Consider the following 22,406-nt stretch of genomic DNA (forward strand, 5'->3'; position numbering starts at 1 on the left):
TAGGGTTAGGCACTTGGGGGGGAAGTTAGGGTTAGGCACCCCTAAGGAGGGTTAGGGTTAGGGGGGTTAGGTTAGTAGATACTCACCTATCCATGATCGGGATTTCCAACGCTGTCGGCCTTCCGCTGCTCGTAACTCTGCTGATGTCGGGCTGCCGCTGACGGGAATCGAACCGCCGGCCGGCGGTATTTCATACCCATTCCTTAGTACCTAACCCTCCCCCTAGTGCCTAACCACTAAACCTAACCCTCCCCTGCTACTTACCTTCGAGATGCCGGCGGTCAGGATACTGGAGCCGGGATCCCAAAGCTGTCGGGATTCCGGTGCCGATATTTAGACCATCGGCATCCCGCACGCCAGGATGCTGACTACATCCCCTCTATCCCTTCTATGTAGACAATGACAGCTATAAGGGTCATTCCATGTCAAATCACCCAGAAAAGTTTTTGAGATATAGGGGGTCAAAGTTTAAAAAAATTACTCGGAAATGTCACTATCGATGTATTGTTTTTAGTGCAGAAGCTCATTCTGACCTTGCTCACGGTCAGTCACCTGACCGCTGTGCTGCCCGATTGGAGCTGCGCTCCGATCGCGGCGGGGGATGGGGCAGCGGCCGGCGGGGGGGATAGGGGGGAAGCTGCGATTACGGCAGCGGTGGGTGAGGGGGCAGTAGCAGAGCCCTGGAATGCCCCCTAGGCATTCCAGTCGCCCTAGGCATGTGCTTATAATGCCTATGTCTATGGACGGCTCTGATTGCCTATATGAGTATTTTAATGTTTCATTAGAATTATTTCTATAAAAACAAAAATTACCATTAGGCATAATTTTGCCCACCAGGTGTACCCCTTTTGTAATTTTAAACTCAACCATAAAATTCCCCATACAAATAATCCCTGTAAGGCCCCACTTGCCCCTCTAGATTGCTTTTCTGTAATTTCTACAACAACATTATTTGTCGGCATTCTCAAAAGGTGATGTCACCCAAGGCAGTTTGCTATTGTACAATTTAGACAGGTAGTTCCATCAGTAAAGTAAAATCTGCCTCTACGATATCACTGATGGGGACGTTAGTGACTCAGTCACAGAATAATTGCTTAGACCACCGCTCCCTGAGCCCACAGCCAGACACGGATGGGGACAGGTAAGTGCAGCTCCCTGCTTGCAGAGAGACGCATGCTCGCGGCTTCACACTGCCGGTGTGGAGGCCATCGTTGGTGTTGGTAGTGTTGGCTCCGGTGGTCCCCGGGGGAACAGGACACTGCTAACTGCGGTGATGACCATGGCCCTGGAGTGCACACCAGAGGGAGAGGCAGGCTCTTCCTGTAAGCCCCTCGCCCACCACTGGGCGCGGTCACTCATAGCAGACAGTCTGCCCCAGGGTGATTCCTCTCTCTCTTTCCTCCTATAGAGAAATGCTGGGCAGCCATTTTACAAAATACATGCCTCAGCATGTCTCCAGAGAGTAGGGGCTCCTGTCTTCCTGTATACCTCATTATAGCTGGTCTGGTTATACATTTATCTCCTTCCTGCTCTGTAGCTGGTTTGTTTAGCACTATTGCCCATTTGTTCTGTGCTTGAATGTTATGTGTGCATGTTAAGTGAAGTACAATGCAATACTATATTTTATATCATAATAATATATATTTAATATCTGACTACTTGCTGTTCTTTGCACACCTACCAGAGGGACAGACATTTTTTTCAGGGCATCCTCAGTGTGTTTCTTCCTCCAGGTGGCTCCATCGTACCTCTCCTTGGTTCTTTGGGATCTCCAGTTTCAGCCCTTGGATATCATGGACTTTCCTTGGTTTACTTGGAAAAGCTGTCCTTCTGTATGTCTTGTCGTTCCCCCTTTCTGGACTTTCACTTGGATCATGTCATTCTGCGGACTCGCTTGGGTTGCCTACCCAAGGTTGTGTCTTATTTCCACACCAGCTAGGTGGTTGTGGCGCCGGCTCTCCGTGTTCTGGACTCTTCGCCGGGATAAGCATCTATGGATGTGGTGAGGGCTCTCCGGATTTTCCATAGGCAGTGCCGGAAATCTGTTACTCTACTGTTTTGTATGGTTTTTGCAAGTGGGGCTGGCCAGCTTCTAATCAGATTATCCTAGTGGCTACACTTGACTATCCACATCTTCCTGCCCCTGCCGTGGTGTCTGCTCATTACTCCCACACTGGGCAGCTTAGTGTGGTGCTTCTGCGGAGCAGTTGTCATGTGGTCCTCTGCCCACATTTAGTTTTTTTCCTATACATATGACACCTTTGGGTGAAGGGGTTATCAGTGCAGCTCAAGAACGTCCCCTCCCATAAGGGGACAGCTTTACGACATCTTAGAGTGATCCCAGTGCTCCCTAGTGGGGGAAGAAGAAAAGAGGATTTATGGTCTTACCTTGTTAAATCCTTTTCTTTGACTCCTTAGGGGGCATAGCGTGCGCCCACCCTGAAGCACCTGGCTTGCGGGGTTTATTTCTTCTGATGCCAGTTCTTGGCGCACCATTCTCCTACATGTGTTCTGAGTGAGTGCCGGTCTTCTTTATCCCTCTTCTCCTCACTCCTGCCATGGGCTTGCTAACTTAACTAGCTGGCCTGGGGGTGAGGATAGGGGAGAGGGAGCCTGGGGCTGCTGGGAAAAAAATAAGTAAATATTTGGTGCCCAGACTATCCTCTCCAGGCTATACCATAAATAATATATATATATATATATTTATATTGATATATATATGGGATGTAGTCAGGAAGCCGACGGTCGAAATGCCGACCGCCGGCTTCCCGACTGTCAAATCCCGGCAGGGTACTAATGACAGGTGTCGAAATCCCGATGCCTGTCATTATACCTACGCCGGGAGCCCGACGCCCGGCATACCGAACGAAGGTAAGCCGGGTGGTGGGGGCGGACAGCTGCAGGGTGGGGAGGGTTAGGTTAGGGGCTCTCGGGGGGGACTTAGGGTTAGGCACCCCCCCGGGAGGGTTAGGGGAAGGGGAGGTTAGGGTAAGGCACCCCCTGGGGGAGATTAGGGTTAGGCCCCCCCCGGGAGACTTGGGTTTAGGCTGCAGGGATGGGGGTTAGGTTTAGGCATTTTGGGGGGGTTAGGGTTAGGCACTAGATGGGAGTTAAGGGTAGGCACCCCTAAGGTTAGGGTTAGGGGGGGTAGGTTATGCTTACCTAAGTCCCTGTAGGGATTTTCACTGCTGTTGGTCTGCCGGTGGTCATTCATACTGATCATATATATATATATATATATATACACATATATATATATATATATATGTGTGTGTGTATATATATATATATATATATATATATATAAAACCCCCAGGAATATCCAAGCCTGGGAAGGACTGATGTTACCGCCTGTCTCTAGTGCATACCCCCAGACTGAAAAGGGGATAACACAGCCCTTTTACTCTCTCAGGAATACCAAGGGTTAATGTGGCTTCCAGGCAATACAATGTTGCCAGCTGCCTTGCTTTTGCATGCAGCTGATTGCGTGCCCTTAGGGCGGGAAGCCCAGATATAGAATGTTACCCTGGATCTGCAGAAGGGGTGAGACAGCTCATGCATAGACTGGGAAGGGAGCAGATAGACTGGGAAGGGAGCAGATCCAGCATGCATAGACTGGGAAGGGAGCAGATCCAGCATGGACTGGGAAGGGAGCAGATCCAGCATGCATAGACTGGGAAGGGAGCAGATCCAGCATGGAGTGTATCAGCGAGGAGTGCTGGGAAGGAGAGCATGCGTGAGGCATTTGCCTGTGTGTGCAGCCACAGCAGCAGCTCAGCGTGAAGCCTGTACTTTCTACATCAGCAGTGAGTGACGTGTATACAGCCGAACCAAAGGCTCGGGAGACAGAGTGTCAGCTGCTTGCACCCGGAACAACAGCTCAGCAGCACTTTCCCTGTGGCGGGAGACCTGCAGAAGTGGCCGAAGCAGCCCTGAGACCCACTGGGTAGCGGTGGTCCAGGCATCCGGCTGTCCCGCAAAGCTGCGATAAGGAGCCATATTGCGACTGTCGGTGGACTCGGGTAAGACAATCACCCCTCTGCTTGTGATCACCCCCGTTGCCAAGGGACATTCCCCATAGTTGCCATAGTGACATAAGCAGGGACACAGGTCATCTGAATAACACCCTGAATCGCCATAAAGCTCAGCAATTCCTTTGCAAATCATGAACTCACACTCTCTCAGGACCAAATTCCCTTACTCAATCCTACTGCCGTTAAAGGAAATTATTGGCAACCACGGCAAGCGCGCAGAACTTAAACACTCATATATATGCATATATATATACGTCTCATCATTCCAATTGGTGAGTGGTTTAATGTGTTGGGTATTGACTTTACTACTGCATTGATTGGTGTGTTATGATAGTCATTAAGAGCACCAGAGTTAGATTGTGTATCTTGTGTCCATTCCCTCTTTATTGTCTATTTGATTATTAGATTACGTCAGGCGTATCAAATTCCCAAGTGAAAAATACTGTTACAGTGTACCTGAAATACAAAACTACAGATTTACACAGTGGTCTGTTGCCTCATTCCTTGAAACTGCTAGTTATTTAAATGTGTTGTGGTGAATTAACCAGCCTTTGACCTAGAGAGTGTTCATCATCAGAAGTTCTGAAACAAGACTCTTCCACCTCTCAAAGAACTCAACTACAACTGTCCATTCACACGTGAATTCCCGGTTAGTACCAACTTGCACTACAACCTACCCGGGGAGTTACAATTATATACAGTATATATAAATCAAAATTTTTATGATCATACAAGAATAAATTGATCAAAATTCTATTTTTTTTGGCTTATGCATTTATGAAAATTAATTCTTGAAAGTCCTTAATTTAGTATAAATTATCCCAGATTATGGGCCGTATCCAATAACGATAAGTATCATTTTACGCTGCTATCACGTATGCGGGTTTTCAGGCAATCGTATTACAAAAGACGTGTTGCAGCATTCGCCCGAAACACATACGGCCAAATGTGCGCCTGAAAATGGGGAAATGTGCCTGTACCCCAAAAACAACTAATACCCCTTTTACACCGAAGCTAAAACACGGGTTATTGCAGGGTTAACCCGGGCAGCTCCTTGGTGTAAAAGGGGTGGGGGTTGGATCGCCGGGTCAAGTGACCCGGCAATCCAACCCACGTAAATAGCAGGGTTTAACACGGGCGTAGCCCGTGAAACCCTTCTGTGTGTACGGCGCACTCCGGGTCTTGATGACCTGCAGGTGTGAGCGGCGCCTACTCGAGAATATCCCGAGCTAAATTCCGGGTCTGATACGGATAGGAACCCTGGTCCAACTCCAGGTCAGACCCAGAATTTTGGTGGAAAAGGGGTACTAACTAACATTGGGTAATAGTTTAGATGGGTATTATTGGGCAAAATCAAAGGTTTGGGGTGTTTTAAATTGTATCAAACGACTGTTACATGCATTTTTCTTTAACTGTGGAAAAATGATAGATATCACATTTTTGGGGCAAAATAAATGCTGCAGTTAAATTCTGGGTACATAAAAATTGGTGCAAGTATATTTTTGTGTCATTTTAGGGTACTTTTAAAATAAATAAAAAACACACCTGCTGCAGCCACCTGCAATCCCAAAAACACCATCCATACAGCCCACCAAATTACCTACCACACTACAATTTTCCAACACTTTTTAAATTTTGACACCAAAAATGACCAAGTGGTTCTGAATCAAGTCTACACATATTTAGCACAAAAGAGGGGTTTTGCACATTTTTTCACCTGCTCTGAGACGGTGAAAACTATTCACCGCTTTTAGCTGCGCAAAATTCGCATGTGTGAAAAGCCGCGACTAATTGGATAGCATGATAGGCATTTTTGGTGAAAAGTTTACACCGCGGTTTTTCACAGTTCATTGGATACGGCCCTATGTGTAATAAGAAGTCTGCACATGTATAGAAATATACAAATTAAAATATTCCCCTGGTGGGCAAAATTATTCTTAATGGTAATTTTCATTTTTAAAGAGAGAATTTTAAATAAACATTGAAATACTCATATAGGCAATCAAAATCCCATTATTTTTATTTCATAGCCTTCTAAAGTATACTTTAAGGTTCAATTTAAACAAAAATGGAACATGATAACTCATCGCCCTTAGGTTGATAATGCTTATTGAACCCACTGAAGTAAAGGAATGTATAATGACTCTCGGGTATATTTATCAAAGTTCGATTTTACTTTCATTTTGATGTTCAATTTAGCTCACCTCAAATCGAAAGTACAAATCCCTCTTCAAATCCCACATTTACTAAAATTCGATTTTAGAAGCATTTTCTAAATCGAAAATCGATTTGGTTTGTTTTTGAACAGTGATTTGCTGTTTGATTTTGCATGCTCATGTACAAATCGAACAGCAAATCCCACTTCAAAATGAACTTCAAAGCCTCGACTAAATATCAGTGAGATGCATGTATGTATCTTACTGTAAAAAGCTTAGTAATAGTTAAATTTAAAAAAAAAATTATGTGGGGTCCCCCCCTAAAACAGAACTAGTCCCAGACTTTTTATAACCAGTCCTGGTTGTGTAAGTACAGAGGAAAAATAGCATAGGGTTCCCCCTGTACTTAGCACAACCAGCACTGGGCTCTGATACTGTCCTGGTTCTGGAATTACAGGGGAAAAAATGCGTAGGATTCCCCTGTAATCTCCAGAACCAGCACTGGACCCTTTCTAGCGGGAGTCTGATGCCACAGCCAGGGGAGCCCTTTCACCAGGCCCCCCAGCCAAAGCATCAGCCCTGACCACTAGTCAGCCAAGGCCAGGGATCCCTGGAGAGTTGGGGGAATAAAGGGGTCCCCCTCTCCAGGGCACCCCAGGCCTAGACTGATAACCCGGGGCTATCCCCACCACCCCTGGGCGGTGGGTGACAGGTTGATAGTGTAGGTGTAGTGTGGTAGTGGTCGGAGAAACGCAGGCGTGCCTTTCCACTTGAACGCCATTGCATGGCGTGCATAAACTAGCCACTGCGACGTCATACACAGCTTCAGTGCTCACTGCGCGTGAAGAGGTTAGTAAATTCTGAGTAAGGTCAGACCTGTTGTAATTGTATGTGAGGGGCCGATGTTACTCGATGTTCCCGATGTATATGCAGGATTACAAGGTATTACGGATGTGCGAAAGCGGTAGTGGGCGTCTCTATGATGGCTTTGGGCATCTCTGTAATGGCTTTGCGATTGCAGTCATTAGCATATTTTCGCAGCAGACATGTGATCACAGCTGTGATCGCAATTGCTATCCGTAATGAATCAGGCCCTGAGATGGGAATTTATTTTCCACATACACCTCACTAAAAACGAAGCATCAGGAATGGCATTTCCAAGCAATTTTTCAAAAATTTGACCCCCTATATCTCAAAAACTATGAGGCCTAGAGAAGAAAAAATGTATATTGGTTTGTAGCTATGTGGTAGTATCAAGTGTATAGTGTAAGTATAAGTGTAACGTTTCAGAAACATTTGAGTTGGTGGGTGTCATGGCCTGAGTGAACTGACATGGAATGACCCATAATTTCTTTTCACAAATACACTGGCAATTCACATTAGAATAGAGGGGTTACATTATTTTTTAATAGAGTTGTTATGGAATGTCACATGAAAACAGCAATGTACAGATATGCCCAGCTAGTATGTTGCCGATGTTGCAGCAAATCGTGCCATGCATAGCACAAGACGCACTCCCCCGATCGGAGATGCACATTGCATCTGCAAGCGTGCCTTCTTAGGAATGAATGGGGCGATCGCAGTGCACACCACAGCGTAACGTGGCACATGGAATCGCATTGCGCGATGCACGGGCACGTTTGTGGTGTGATCAGCTACAATGAACCTGGACGCATCTTGTATTCTATTGTCAGGGTTCACATTCTGTACTTGTATAACTGGCACTAAGGGCTAGTGCAAGATTTCTGGGTACTCTAGGCAAAGCTAAACAACAACTACTCCCCTCCAGGTACAGGTCATTGGTAGCCTGTCATGTTGTTGGAAGAAAGTTGTGATAATTTGTTACAGAACATCTGCCCGTGCTGACATGGTGTATACACCTAATGCTGCCTTCTTTAGATAGGGGTACCTACTCTAAACGGATAATGCAGCAAAAAAATTGGTGCACAAGAAAAAGGCACCCCCTGGGCCCCTCACACAATCACCACATATGACAGATATTCCCAAGGCTATACAGCACACAAAGTGACCACGATAAAATACGGATAGCTTATTGACCGCTAAACAGCACATTCAGCATCCCAATGGACGTTATACTGCACAGACATCAACTCAGAGACCACCTTAACACAAAGAAAGCATCTCAGTGTCAGCCGTATTGCACAGACAGTATTTTGGTGAATACCATACTACATAGACAGCTAGCCAGTACACACACATATACAGTATGTATAATAACCAACTCATGACATGTCAGTGGCTCTCAAACTGCAGTGGCACTACAAATCCCAGCATATCTGTGGTACCCCAGAGTGAGCACAGCTGAGAAGGCAGCTCAATCCATTCTTCCTTTTTTCTGGCAACAACTCCACAAGTTTATCCACCTCAGGCTGTAGCAGAGAGGCTAGCCTTAGACACACAGTAAAATTACATAACGTGACAACATTGATAAATAGAATAATCTAGTAGTTTTATTGAAGGGGGTACAATAGGATGTGAGCTGAGGGACAGTCACAATGAAGAAAATATTAATCACCATACAAATGACAGTCAACTCGGCACATATGAAATATGACAAATGTAAGTAGATAATAGGCAAAAAACTCTTTTCAGTATTTGAAAAGGTTTCTTTAACATAATGGCTGAAGAACCTCTTTGACTATAACTAGGGAAACGCAGTTTCTCAATTGCTTCAATACATTAGTTTCTCAACACACAATAACATTTACAAAACACATATAATGACAAAACGGATTATTACTCAGCAGACTAGCAAAACCACAGGTTGATCAGCCATTTACTTTTAAGTGAACACAAAGTTATTTTATTGGAATAACCTCTTGCTAGGTGGTCACTGTCCTATAACATGCTTGTACTTGTAATCAACAATAAGCAAAAGTAATAGGATTAGCATCTAATGCTGGTCTTTCTTGATTCCAGAGAACAGCTTTACTCTCCAGTGATAAAGCACAATAAACACAGCTCCACTTTTAGTAGCAGTGCCCTCTAAACATCTTGTAATACTCTCAAAAAATGTCTTCCTCTCTTTACACTCATTGTCACTGGTTCAATAATAACTATAACTGGACATATTACACTGTCAGCATATTCAAATTTCTACCTCACTCTTTTGCAAATATTCTAGTTACTCAATACTTTGAATATACTTTTCAATATGGTTTCACTAAGCAAATCTGCCTTTATCAGTTTTAACTCACATGGCCTTCACAGATCTCTGCTGTTGCTCCCAGCACTGTCACACTGTCTCTGGATCTCAGACTCACTCTGCGGGCTCTTCTGCTGCTGTCTCAAGCACACCATCAGAATGTATTCAGTGGCCCTTGGCACCACTGCAGTGTCGTTGCTTGTCCAAATCTGGCTCAAGGACCTTCAGCACCTCACTCCAGTTTCATGCCCTACTCCTCAGTGTCTCTCAGTCTCCACTGCGCATGGGCAACCAATGAATTTTTATTTTTTGCTGGCTAGTCCTTAGTTGCAGCCTTGTACGTTACACTGGCCATTGGCTCCTATAGAGCCAGGGGTGTCACACATCTAGCTGACAAGATGTGCTGGGACTCATAGTGCCTCTACTGCTGGACAAGCACAAGTAGTTAACACCCCAGACTTGCAGATCCCCAGCCTGTTCACCTCTGGGTGTTGATTTCAGAGAGAAGTACTCTGCTCACATACCTGCGTTCTGCAGGCTGTATGGAGCCCCGCAGGGGAGGACGCCTGATGTTGAACTGGAGGTGATGGAATCCGCACGCTAGTGCCATTGCAGCTATTTTGAAAATATGCTAATGACACACCTGACATACAGTGCTTAGAGACGCCCACTGAAAGCATCTCACATCCATCGGTCACGCACAAAACCGGAAACATTGGAGACATCAAACGTAGATCAGGCGGCCAACAGCCTTCTGAGTAAGTCTAAGATGTTGCAGACACAGCAGGTCTCCAAACACACAGAGAGCTCTCCTGCTGCAAGCAAGGACGCAGTGGCAAATGTATGCATGCCCTGAAAACAGTGTTTAGACGGTCTGACACTCCTGCATTTTTCTAATCACCCCCCATTACCTCCCCCAAATCCTGACCTCATGTCACTGACTCTGCGAGTGAATCCTCTATGCAAGCACAATCGCAAAACAATAACTGTCCAGGGAAGGTTGGTAGGTGCAGGAGAAAAATCCATTTAAAGCTGCAGTTCTGTATGTAAAGTTATCATAGATGTCCTATTCTCAGCTACCAAAGTCGCCCTGAGTATTATAGCTGTTCTATTTTTGTTTCACATACAGAAGGACAAAATATAAGTAGTAATACTGTACAGTGGTTTCCCTCTGCCACTATACATTATCTTCCACATCTCTGAAAGGATAGAGCTCATATATGGTAAGATCAGGATGTTAAGCTGGGAGCTCTAGGGTGATAGAAGGAGAGTCCCATCCTGACCCAGCCAAAACCTGTGACTAACTCAAGACAGTCATTGTGGTGTCAAATGGTTTATGGTAAATACTATTACAGGAGATTATAGTTAAATGTGATTACTGTCAGTGTGAGGGACAAATAAGGATTATTTTTTATTTAACAGCAGTGTTTAGTGCCCAGGAAGATACTGTAGTTTAAGAATAATTCACACACTAGGAGCCTGTATGCTATTCCGAAGTTTTTGCAGTTGAGAGATTATTGTCTGAGTCACACTGCGCATGCGTTTGAGTCACACTGCGCATGCCTCTGAGTCACACTGCCGATGTGTATGAGTCACGCTGCGCATGCATCTGAGTCACACTGTGCATGCGTCTGAGTCAGGGCCGTAGCTAGGGTAGTGCGGCCGGTGCCATCGCACAGGGCACCACAGGTCAGGGGGCGCTGTTTGGGCCTGTCAAATTTCTGTTTATTATCATTCTCACTTGTAGCTTCCTCTTATTTCATCCCCAGCATCTCCTGGCCTCCCCTATCTCTTCCCCAACCCTTCCCCATGAAGCCATGGGTCTTTTTTGGGTGCATTATGTCCCTTTGAAAAATGAGGGGGGTGCCAATGCTCTTTCTGGCACAGGGCACCAAAAAGTCTAGTTACAGCTCTGGTCTGAGTTATACTGCGCATGCATCTGAGTCACACTGCGTATGCGTCTGAGTCACACTGCGCATGCGTCTGAGTCACACTACCCATGCGTCTGCACTGCGCATGCATCTGAGTCACACTGCCCATGTGTCTGAGTCACACTGCGCGTACGTCTGACTCACACTGCCCATGCATCTGAGTCACACTGCCCATGCGTCTGAGTCACACTGCCCATACATCTGAGACACACTGCGCATGCGTCTACACTGCGCATGCATCTGAGTCACACTGCTCATGCGTCTGAGTCACACTGCGCATGCATCTGAGTCACACTGCCCATGCATCTGAGTCACACTGCTCATGCATCTGAGACACACTGCTCATGCATCTGAGACACACTGCTCATGCATCTGAGACACACTGCCCATGCGTCTGCACTGCGCATGCATCTGAGTCACACTGCCCATGTGTCTGAGTCACACTGCGCATACGTCTGAGTCACACTGCGCATACGTCTGAGTCACACTGCCCATGCATTTGAGTCACACTGCCCATGCGTCTGAGTCACACTGCTCATGTGTCAACGTACATTACTGTTGTTGCTCGCAGAGAGTATTTATTTGCAGTGTGATTGACAGTTAGGGAGCATTTTGGGGTGATAACGGGGAGTGTTGGCTAAAAACGCAGGCATGTTGCAACCTTTTTGGGGCGTGTCACATGCTGAGATTATTGTCTGAGTCAACTGCTCATGCGTCTGAGTCACACTGCACATGCCTCTGAGTCACACTGCCGATGCCTCTGAGTCACACTGCGCATGCCTCTGAGTCACACTGCGCATGCATCTGAGTCACACTGCTCATGCATCTGTCACACTGCTCATGCATCTGAGACACACTGCTCATGCATCTGAGACACACTGCCCATGCGTCTGCACTGCGCATGCATCTGAGTCACACTGCGCATACGTCTGACTCACACTGCCCATGCATCTGAGTCACACTGCCCATGCATCTGAGTCACACTGCCCATGCGTCTGAGTCACACTGCGCATGTGTCAACGTACATTACTGTTGTTGCTCGCAGAGAGTATTTATTTGCAGTGTGATTGAAGTCAGGGAGCATTTTGGGGTGATAACGGGGAGTGTTGGCTAAAAACGCAGGCATGTTGCAACCTTTTCGGGGCGTGTCACATGCTGAGATTATTGTCTGAGTCACACTGCTCATGCGTCTGAGTCACACTGCACATGCCTCTGAGTCACACTGCCAATGCGTCTGAGTCACACTGCACATGCCTCTGAGTCACACTGCCGATGAGTATGAGTCACGCTGCGCATGCGTTTGAGTCACACTGCCCATGCGTCTGAGTCACACTGCGCATGCATCTGAATCACACTGCTCATGCCTCTGAGTCACACTGCCCATGCGTCTGAGTCACACTGCACATGCCTCTGAGTCACACTGCCCATGCGTCTGAATCACACTGCTCATGCCTCTGAGTCACACTGCCCATGCGTCTGAGTCACACTGCACATGCCTCTGAGTCACACTGCCCATGCGTCTGAGTCACACTGCCCATGCGTCTGAGTCACACTGCCCATGCGTCTGAGTCACACTGCTCATGCGTCTGAGTCACACTGCACATGCGTCTGAGTCACACTGCCAATGCGTCTGAGTCACACTGCACATGCCTCTGAGTCACACTGCCAATGCGTCTGAGTCACACTGCACATGCCTCTGAGTCACACTGCCGATGTGTATGAGTCACGCTGCGCATGCGTCTGAGTCACGCTGCGCATGCGTCTACACTGAGCATGCATCTGAGTCACACTGCTCATGCTTCTGAGTCCACTTCTCATGCATCTGAGTCACACTGCGCATGCATCTGAGTCACACTGCGCATGCGTCTGAGTCACACTGCGCATGCGTCTGAATCACACTGCTCATGCCTCTGAGTCACATGAGTCACACTGCCCATGCGTCTGAGTCACACTGCCCATGCGTCTTAGTCACACTGCGCATACGTCTGAGTCACACTGCGCATACATCTGAGTCACACTGCCCATGCATCTGAGTAACACTGCCCATGCATCTGAGTCACACTGTCCATGCGTCTGAGTCACACTGCCCATGCATCTGAGTCACACTGCCCATGCATCTGAGTCACACTGCCCATGCGTCTGAGTCACACTGCGAATGCGTCAACGTACATTACTGTAGTTGCTCGCAGAGTATTTATTTGCAGTGTGATTGACAATCAGGGAGCGTTTTGGGGTGATAACGGGGAGTGTCGGCTAAAAACGCAGGCATGTTGCGACCTTTTCGGGGCGTGTCACATGCTGCACCTGCGATCCTATACGCAGCCAATCTGTGCGACCATAGACTCACTAAGGACTGCTAACACTGAATGATCTGCGACTGATACTGCATCTTTGAATGGGGCGTGGTATAAGAGATAGAGAGTACTTAGATAGGCAACGTCTAGACAGACACCAGATGTTAGACAGTCAATAGTTAGACAGGGACAAAAGTCAGACACACTAAAGTTAGACATGTAAAAAGGTTGACAGTGTGAAAAGTTCAACATGAAAATGGTAGATACAAAAATGGTCGACAATTTTTTTAAAACATTTTTTAGCCATAATCTTTACCCTAACACTAACCCTCCCCTTGGTGCCTAACCCTAAACCTAACCCTAAGATTAAAAAAATAAAAATTGTCGACCATTTTTGTGTCGACCATTTTCATGTCGAACTTTTCAACCTGTCGACCTTTTTACATGTCTAACTTTAGTGTGTCTGACTTTTGTCCCTTTCGACCTTTTGTCCCTGTCTTAACTATTGACTGTCTAACATCTGGTGTCTATCTACACATTGTCTATCTAATTACTGTCTATCTATAGTCTGGAACCCCTTTGAATGTAGATGCTTGGATTTGCAAAGACGCCAGTGGGTGTTTCAATACATATGCCGGCGGCTGCAAAATTTGCATATTTTCACATAGCAGCTGTGTACGGGATCACAGCTGCAGTGACAGTAGCACACAACTCTGAATCAGACTCTACATTCAGAAGATCAGGAGATAGTTTCAGTATAATTTTAAAATTGAAACAATGTGAGATTTACAGGTGGATGCAGGACTGAGAAGTGTAATGGTGCATACACACGGTCAGATTTTCTGTCAGATCTGAACGATAACGATTTTAAAAATCATTCAATTGTTCATATCTGAAAGAAAATCTGACATGTGAGCCTGCAACGATGAACAATGGGCCTGATTCAGAGCCGGACGCAATTAGCGCTCGCTCGTCCTGAAAATAGGGGTGGCTATTCAAATGAACCGTTCGCTGTTTGCGGTCTGTTCACGCCTCTAGGTCTGAACGAGCGTACAAAACTTGCGGTCGTTTTTTGGGAAACTACGCCCTCTGGCCGCTCGCATCCTACGTCATGTCCGCTATTTATTAGATTAATCGAGTACATCGACCAGGGTATGAACTGCTCGCTATTCTTGTGGTTGGTTTTTGCTACCACAATTTTGCGAGCAGTTCTGGCTTAAAAAAAACCAAGTGATGTGTTCAATGACACTGCTGTTTTAAATATGCACACCCATAAAACGCCCGTTTTGACCTTTAAGCACGCCTGCAATCGGATCTCCACTCCCCGTTTTCAAGCACCTTCCCCCGTTAGCACCCACAAACGCCTCATTCTGTCACTCAAATTATCAGGCATTCGCTATTTCGCGAGCACATGAATTTCGGCCGCACTGACTGGTTCGCGCATGCGTATAACGATCTGTACGCATGCGCAGTTGGGCAAACATCGCTCGGAGCGAACGAGCGGCCGCTTACGAGTGACTCTGAATCAGGCCCAATGTGCAGAATGATATCTGACATCTGGTGTGTTTGTAGTCAGATTTGGACGATTCCATTCATTTTAATACAGTCTAAAATCGTTCAAATCATTAAAAGTGTGTATGCACCATAAGCCATGTTATGAGAATCTAGCTAATTACATGAGTGATTACAAATGTGAGAGTTTAGCAGTAGCCCTTTAAATTGATCGAGTTTTATCTTTAAAATGGGAAAACATCTGGATGAGAGTTTAAATCGCGAGAGTTTTTTTAATCTAAAATTATGCAAGTTTGTTCTCGGACTCTATTACATTGGGCGAGTTTAAAAAGTGTGAGAATTTACTGCTAAACTCTCCCATTTTCTAACCTCTCTCCCTATCACATTTGGCCCCTGGTGTGTCAGCACACAGATACTGTATACTGTGCCTAATGATAATATGGCATGAGTTACATGAAGTTACTAACTAAATTGAACAACCATGCTGAATAGCAATATTGTTATCCTAGAAATAAGGGTTGGGTATAGGATGCTGCGTTCAGGATGCCGGCGTTCGGGATCACGGCGGTCAGAATCCTGACGCTGGCAGCCCAACTAGGTTAGCATCCCGAAGGCTGAAGGTAAGTATATTTAACCCTACCCTAACCCTATAGCTCCCTAAACCTAACGTCCCCCCCTAGTGCCTAAACCTAACCCTCCTTCCCGGTGCCTAAACCTAACCCTCCCCCCTTAGTGTCAAACCCTCCACCCAACCTCACTACTTCACTTCAGGACTCCTGCGGTCTGGATGCCGGCCCTGGTATTCCGATAAGTGTCGGGATTCCGGCGTCGGCATTGTGACTGCCGGAATCCCTGCTGTGGGGATATTAAACATATACCACAATAACTCTGGACCTCATTCAGACCCGGTCGCAAGCGTTGCGCGCTTGCAGCCGGGTTGATGTTTTGGTCCTGCGCACGCGCAACGGCCGCACTGCGCGTGCACAAGCCTCGAATCGAGAGAGAAACTCTCGCTCCGGAGCTCACTACAAAAGGGCCGGCTGTCGATGTTGATCGACAGCTCGGCCCTTTTTGTAGGCGGGGCGGGTGGGGTGGCTACACACACACAGGCGTTCCTGATGGAACACTTGCCGTTTTGAGGGCGGCCGCACTGACATCAGCAGTGATGTCAGTGGGGAGCTTCCTGCTCGATCAGAGCAGGAAGCTCCCTGGGGCTTGCGATTGCCGAGACCCAACCTTAGGGTCTCATCGCAAGCCCCGATGGTTGCGATGGTCTTGACCATCGCGACCATCACCCTGGTCGGTCGCTAACCTGTTGGTGGTAACCCACAGCTTAGCTAGCGACCAGGAGGCCGCACTAAAAAAAAGAAGCGGCCGCCCTCATCCAGAGAGAGCGATCGCTTCTTGCGACCGCCTCTGAATGAGGGCCTCTGTGTGCTGGTAATAACAAAACAATTGCTGGATTACGTGCTATTATTATTATTATTATTATTATTATTATTATGAAATAAAAGAGATTGGTAATTGTGTAACACATATTTTGCTAAATAAACAAAATTAGGCTACTAAAATGACACTATCTATGCAGCACAATAACATACATGGAAAGTGGAAATATGCTTATATGTCATACATTTGATATATTTAGATACATGTCCTAATAGTGGTGGTCCCTCTTCTGGGCCCCCATCCTTTGTGTGCTGCAGAGACCCGCGACTGAAAGATATTTGTATGCAGCCATTAATAATGTACCATAGAATAGATTAGTAGTGTGTGGACACAGGTGCTTCCAGTGGGTGGAGGTGTAACATGCAGAGAATTCTGTAGGAAACGTTGGAATGCATGTGGGATATGAATGGCCCTTTTGAAGGTTGGGGGACAGCTGATGCAGACTGTGACTATATCTGGCATAGAGCAAAGAAAATCTGGGAGGACATGTAATTTTCAAGGTGAATATTTTCAGAATATATTAACTTTCTGTACAAGAATACACATATCGAACTGATGAGTGGAAAATGTAAAAGCAATCCTTGAAACTATACAGTAGCTGTGATAAAGGAGTACTGGAAGGTTGGTATAAAGGAAAGCTAAAATGTGTACATGGGATACTCATTAATATGGCGTTTCTGTGGGTAAGAATTTGAAAAATTCACTACACAATGGATTACATTTATCCAAACTGAAATATAAAATAATTCTGAGATCCAAAAACATAATAAAAAAACAAGGGGTTCAGCAACAAAATCACTTGCCACGACATGGATGACGACTTCCAGTTCCTGTATGCTTTCATAATCCAAAGGCCGGGAAAGCAGTACTTTACCATTGTTTGGGAGATCCATGTGGAAGTACTTGTAGTCACCCTAGAAACAAATCAGAAAAACAACCCCACTAATTTAGATACAAGATACACACATATTTGTGAATTTTATATATATATATATATATATATATAATATATAATATATACTAGTTAGCAGTAGTTGCACTGATGTTATTATTTACCAAGCTGTCTTGACAAAGATCCTTTAGGGATCGTAATGTTGACTTTGGATATGTGAGTTTGTTAGTAATAAATACCTGCTGGCGTTTTTATAAAGAATGGTGAGTACCCATTTATTCAGTATGCTTTATGATTGGACTCCCTGGTCTATGGTGGACTCACAGATTCATCAATGCCCAGCCCAAACCCCTGGATCTAGAATCATGAAAATCGGGGAGTATATGCCTTTAATGGCGTAGGCACCCACTAAGTAGGGATTGTTTGAAATTTGACTCCTAAGGGGGTGAAAAATACAACAATGTTTCCTCCCCCTGTGCAGTGTCCTGACAGACTGACTCATCATGGCTGTAGCACAGTTTCCATATTCAAGCACAAACTGTCATCCCAAGTGCTGCCAAACATCACTGGCAGTTGGTGTGGCTCCCCTATTTGAATAGTGAGGGAAGGGAATGTGTTACTACAGAGGTGGGAGAGAAAACAGTGTACACAAGCAGTGATAGTGAAATGCGTTACTACACAGATGATGGAGGGGAATATGTTACTATAGAGGTGAGGGAAGGGAATGTGTCACTACAGAGGTGAGGGAGGGGAATGTCAAATGTGTTACTATGGGGTAAGGGAAGGTAATGTGTTACAACACAGGCGAGGGAGGAGAATGTGTTAATACAGGGGTGAGCTGGGCTAATGTATTACTCCAGAGGTGAGGGAGGGGAATCACACTACAGGTGTGAGTGAGGGTAATGTGTTACTACAGAGGTGAGAGAGGGATTGTATTTCTACACAGGTGAGGGAGGAGAATGTCAAATGTGTTACAACACGGGTGAGGGAGGGAAATGTGTTATTACAAAAGTGAGGGAGTAGAATGTGTTAGTACACAGGTGAGGGAGAGTAATGTCTTACTATAGAAGTGAGGGAGGGAATGCATTACTATAGAGGCAGTGTCAGACTGGGGTATAAAGGGCCCACTAGGGAAACCAATGGCTGGGGTTTAACATGTAGCGATACAATGCGGCATTGGAGGACTGTAAAAAAAATTATCTACCTGCAGCTGCGATTGCATTATCATCCATCTCTATATCAGGCCCTTAAGGCTGGTACACATTAGACTATGTTTAGTGTGTACTGACCTTGTTCGCGACGGACCCAGCAGGGGTGTTCTGCCATTGGCAAGTGCATATGTGATACTCAAGTAAGCAGGATCGTTACACGCAGAAAATATTACAATATCTAACAACCTTCACCACAATAATGTTTTATACAATTTATTTAACTGGAAACTTGTCTGGGTAGACTTGTTTTGCTTTGTAATATCACACTTATGCGGTTGTATTATCCCTATAATAAAACACTTCTATAGCAAAACAAACTTCTTATACTTACAACCAATGTAAAGCATTACTCAATAACAGATCATAGTTTCATCAATATTTTACATAGAAAAAGGCAGTTAATATATTAACTTTAACCTTGGGGCCCCATAAAGTGAGATAAATCAGTTCAGTATGATGGAGCTCGGTGGTGCACTTGCCAAAATATATTGCCTCCTTCTAGACTCTTTATCAGAGTTATGGAGCCTGCGATTTATATATGTTACACAGCACATACTGTGTTTGCTAAACTGTGCTGAATTAAGGACTAAAGTGTCTTCGTTTTGCATAGAAATAGTTGCAACACACTGATATGATCTCAGTTGTTACTTTGTAAGCATCCCAGCATTAGACACAAAGTTTCATTAGTACTGTGCTCCAGGAAGTCTCTGAGAATATTATTACTGGAAAGTTTGCTGGCTGAAAAGATGTTAATAAGATTCTGGCGCTGTTCCTTGGTCAGGGCTGACCACTATACCCTCTCTGTACTGACTGACTGGGTACTTTCATTACACTGCCCAGTCCTGGCTCCTCCTATAAGGCGGAGCTATTAGCTCTGTGCGATCAGCTGACTGACTCTCTATAGTCTTTTCTGGCACTCCCAGAGGAACTCTCTGTTACATCATGGCAGTAACTCCTCACTCTGTGGTATTAACAACACTGTTATGAGAAGCGGCAAATAGTTGGGACTATGCTTTATTCAGCTAAAGGGTTATACTGTCTCTGGCATTGTCCCTCTTTAATATGGACTAGGGCTGTGTGCGGATAGTAATGCAGGGCTACCGACCTGTACCATACACTAATGCTGGCTCCAGCTGATAACTGAGGGCTGACAAGATGTCCTCTTTATCTGTAGCCATTGCTCTCCCCAACTGATTGGATACCTTCTTCTGCAGCCCACCGACTGCCTGTCACAGGAGAAGCCCTCCGGTCACTGGGAAATACCACTGGGAATCCAGTGAAACAGACAACATGCAGCTTTGCTCCCACTGACAGTTACTTCACCACAGCGCAGCCACCAACTGCCGTTTTTCCCTAGTTCAAATCCTTGAGCCTGCCACAGTACTCACTGGTCCCCTAACATCCACCACCGCCGAAGGGGCAGTGCAAAAAGTCCCTGAACCTTAATGAAACCAGTTAAATCATGCCCTATATTAGACAATGGCAGGAGTCACATTAATACTTTACATTTTCATAGGGGCACATCAGCATGGGTAGGAAAACAGGCTATTGGTGGGGTGCCACACATACAGACTTGCAGATGCCGGCAGCGACTGAACAACGGCGGTCGGGGCCATGCTGCATTCGGCAGGATTGCATCGCTAGCAACATCCTCAGATCTTCTGCATGTACAAAAGATCTGAGGATGTGACGAACGAATCAAGGGAGCGAGTATTAGAGTCGCGATCGTGGGTACACACTGGACGATTTGAACGATTTGCCATTCCTATGCATCCCAATCTGCCAAATCGTTCAAAATATTGTCTCGTGTGTATCCAGCATTAGCGTACAGTCAGTAAAACTCTAAAGGTCAAAAGCATAAAATAATAAGTCACACTATAAAGGCAACATAGGTTCCAAAAGTTAATATAACACAAACACATGGAATCATGAACTGAAGTACAGTATGCTGCACAATTCATTTTCAGCTGCACTGGGAGCCTTGTATAGAGAGACTGGAGAGACTTATGTGACCTTGTAGCGATGAGCCTCTTTTGTCTCCTCCATTATGGAACTGACAATCATAGGGAAGTCTGCAGGACTTATTACAGTGATTACTGCCTCTCACTGCAGCTACTACCAGAGATTTTTTGAATCTATGGGACCCCTGTGACTGCAGTAAAAGCATAGGAAAGAGGAAATACACTGTAAAATTATTATTTTTATCCTACTTTGCCCTCCATGCCATACATAAATGAGTCTACAGACATATCACTTTCACCACCACTGTTCTCTTCGGGTGAATAATCCCCCCCCCCCCCTCTGGTTTGTAGCTCCGCCCACATCCACAACAACCCTGCTGGCCAGGAAGCAGCTGCACACAGGTACGCCGACAGCCACGCTGGGCCTGGGTGAAGGAGGCATGGCCTGATCGCCAGAGGTGTGACCATGCCCCTTAGGGAAAAACATACAAACATTGTTTATTATTGTGTCTGTCTGTTCCAAGTTGACACAAAAATTACTGAATTTTCACTCCTAGAAATAACCTGCACGTTGTATCATCTCGATCCGTCAAGTTAAAGCTGAGCAATTACAAAAACAACATTTATTGGGGGTTCAATTCAGCGCGATGGTGAATAGACACGGGAGGGAGCTCCCGCAGCTATTCAATTCAATGCGCTGTGTGCCTTGTCGGGAAGCAGGTAAGTCAGAGAATGCCGGGTCTCACAACTTAACCTGGGTGTTAAGGCGCGGTAACCGGCATTCTCTGCCTAAAGTGCCCCAAACAGCGCGTTGAATTGAATAGCTGCGGGAGCTCCCTCCCGCGGCTATTCACCATCGCACTGAATTGATTTCCCCCCATTGACTTCACCAATACAAGAAATAGGTGTGGGGGGAGATATATATATGTGTGTGTCTGTATATATATATATATATATGTCAGAAATCCACTGCACTCGCCACTCCCAGATATGGGGTGAAAGCCTGCACTCGCCATTCCCAGGACTTGGGTGCAAGTGGCTTGTTACCACATTGCTTAAATAAATAAAACAGAAAACTCAGCACCCCTGTGCAAGCTCATTTATATTAACCTGTGTCAGCTGCCTTTTTGGTAGTATAAGAGAAGCTATGTTTGGTTACTGTCTTGCCTTTAAAAGCCAAGTTAGTTGGCAGGTAAGCTTTAAACCAGTTAACATGTTTCAGTTTAAACTCTGTGATAGAAGATACCAGGTTTCCATAAGTATGACGGATAGTGTAGGACCTGCAGAGAAATAGGGTCCCGTGATCAGGGGCGTATCTACCCAGTGGCCAGGATGGCACTCGACAGGGGCGCCGGCCGAGGTGGTGGGCGCCGTCCGGCAGTGCCTCCCATGGTCAGGGGTAGCATAAAGACAGGACTGCCGGGGAGTCCCAGGTACATCATACTGTAGTATATATTTATCCTGCTCCTGTCCATCCAGGGCCTGGCAGCCGCTGGTGGGTGAGAGGGAGTCACCCACCCCCTACTTCCCGGCACCTCCTCACCCACCCCAGCACCTCCCCACCCGTCCTCCCCCAGCCTCCTTGCTCCCACATGCCGCCGGGCAATGGGGAGTTGATGTGAGAGGCAGTGGCGTCACTAGGGGGGTGCGGACCGCACCGAGTGTCACCCTGCGAGGGGGTGACACCAAAAGCGCCTGCACACCCCTCCCGCTCCCACAGTCCACAGTATACTGCCCGCACCACCAATCCAATCCACCCCTCTCTGCGGCCCCCGGTATAAAAAGTACCTTCACCCTTGT

The 22,406-nt window shown here is 46.0% G+C and overlaps 1 protein-coding gene across 1 annotated transcript in view; it reads right to left on the minus strand.

Moving 5' to 3' along the window:
* Nucleotides 1-22,406, minus strand: part of LOC148529099 (cadherin-related family member 5-like) — a 98,556-nt gene that overhangs the window by 44,500 nt on the left and 31,650 nt on the right. The window contains exon 8 of the mRNA XM_088468865.1: nucleotides 17,346-17,456. Within this exon, the coding sequence (XP_088324991.1) occupies nucleotides 17,346-17,456 (111 nt within the window). The remainder of the gene's footprint in view (nucleotides 1-17,345; nucleotides 17,457-22,406) is intronic.

Source organism: Taudactylus pleione, unplaced genomic scaffold (assembly GCF_031769625.1).
Source record: "Taudactylus pleione unplaced genomic scaffold, aTauple2 ptg000086l, whole genome shotgun sequence".
NCBI classification, from domain to species: Eukaryota; Metazoa; Chordata; class Amphibia; order Anura; family Myobatrachidae; genus Taudactylus; species Taudactylus pleione.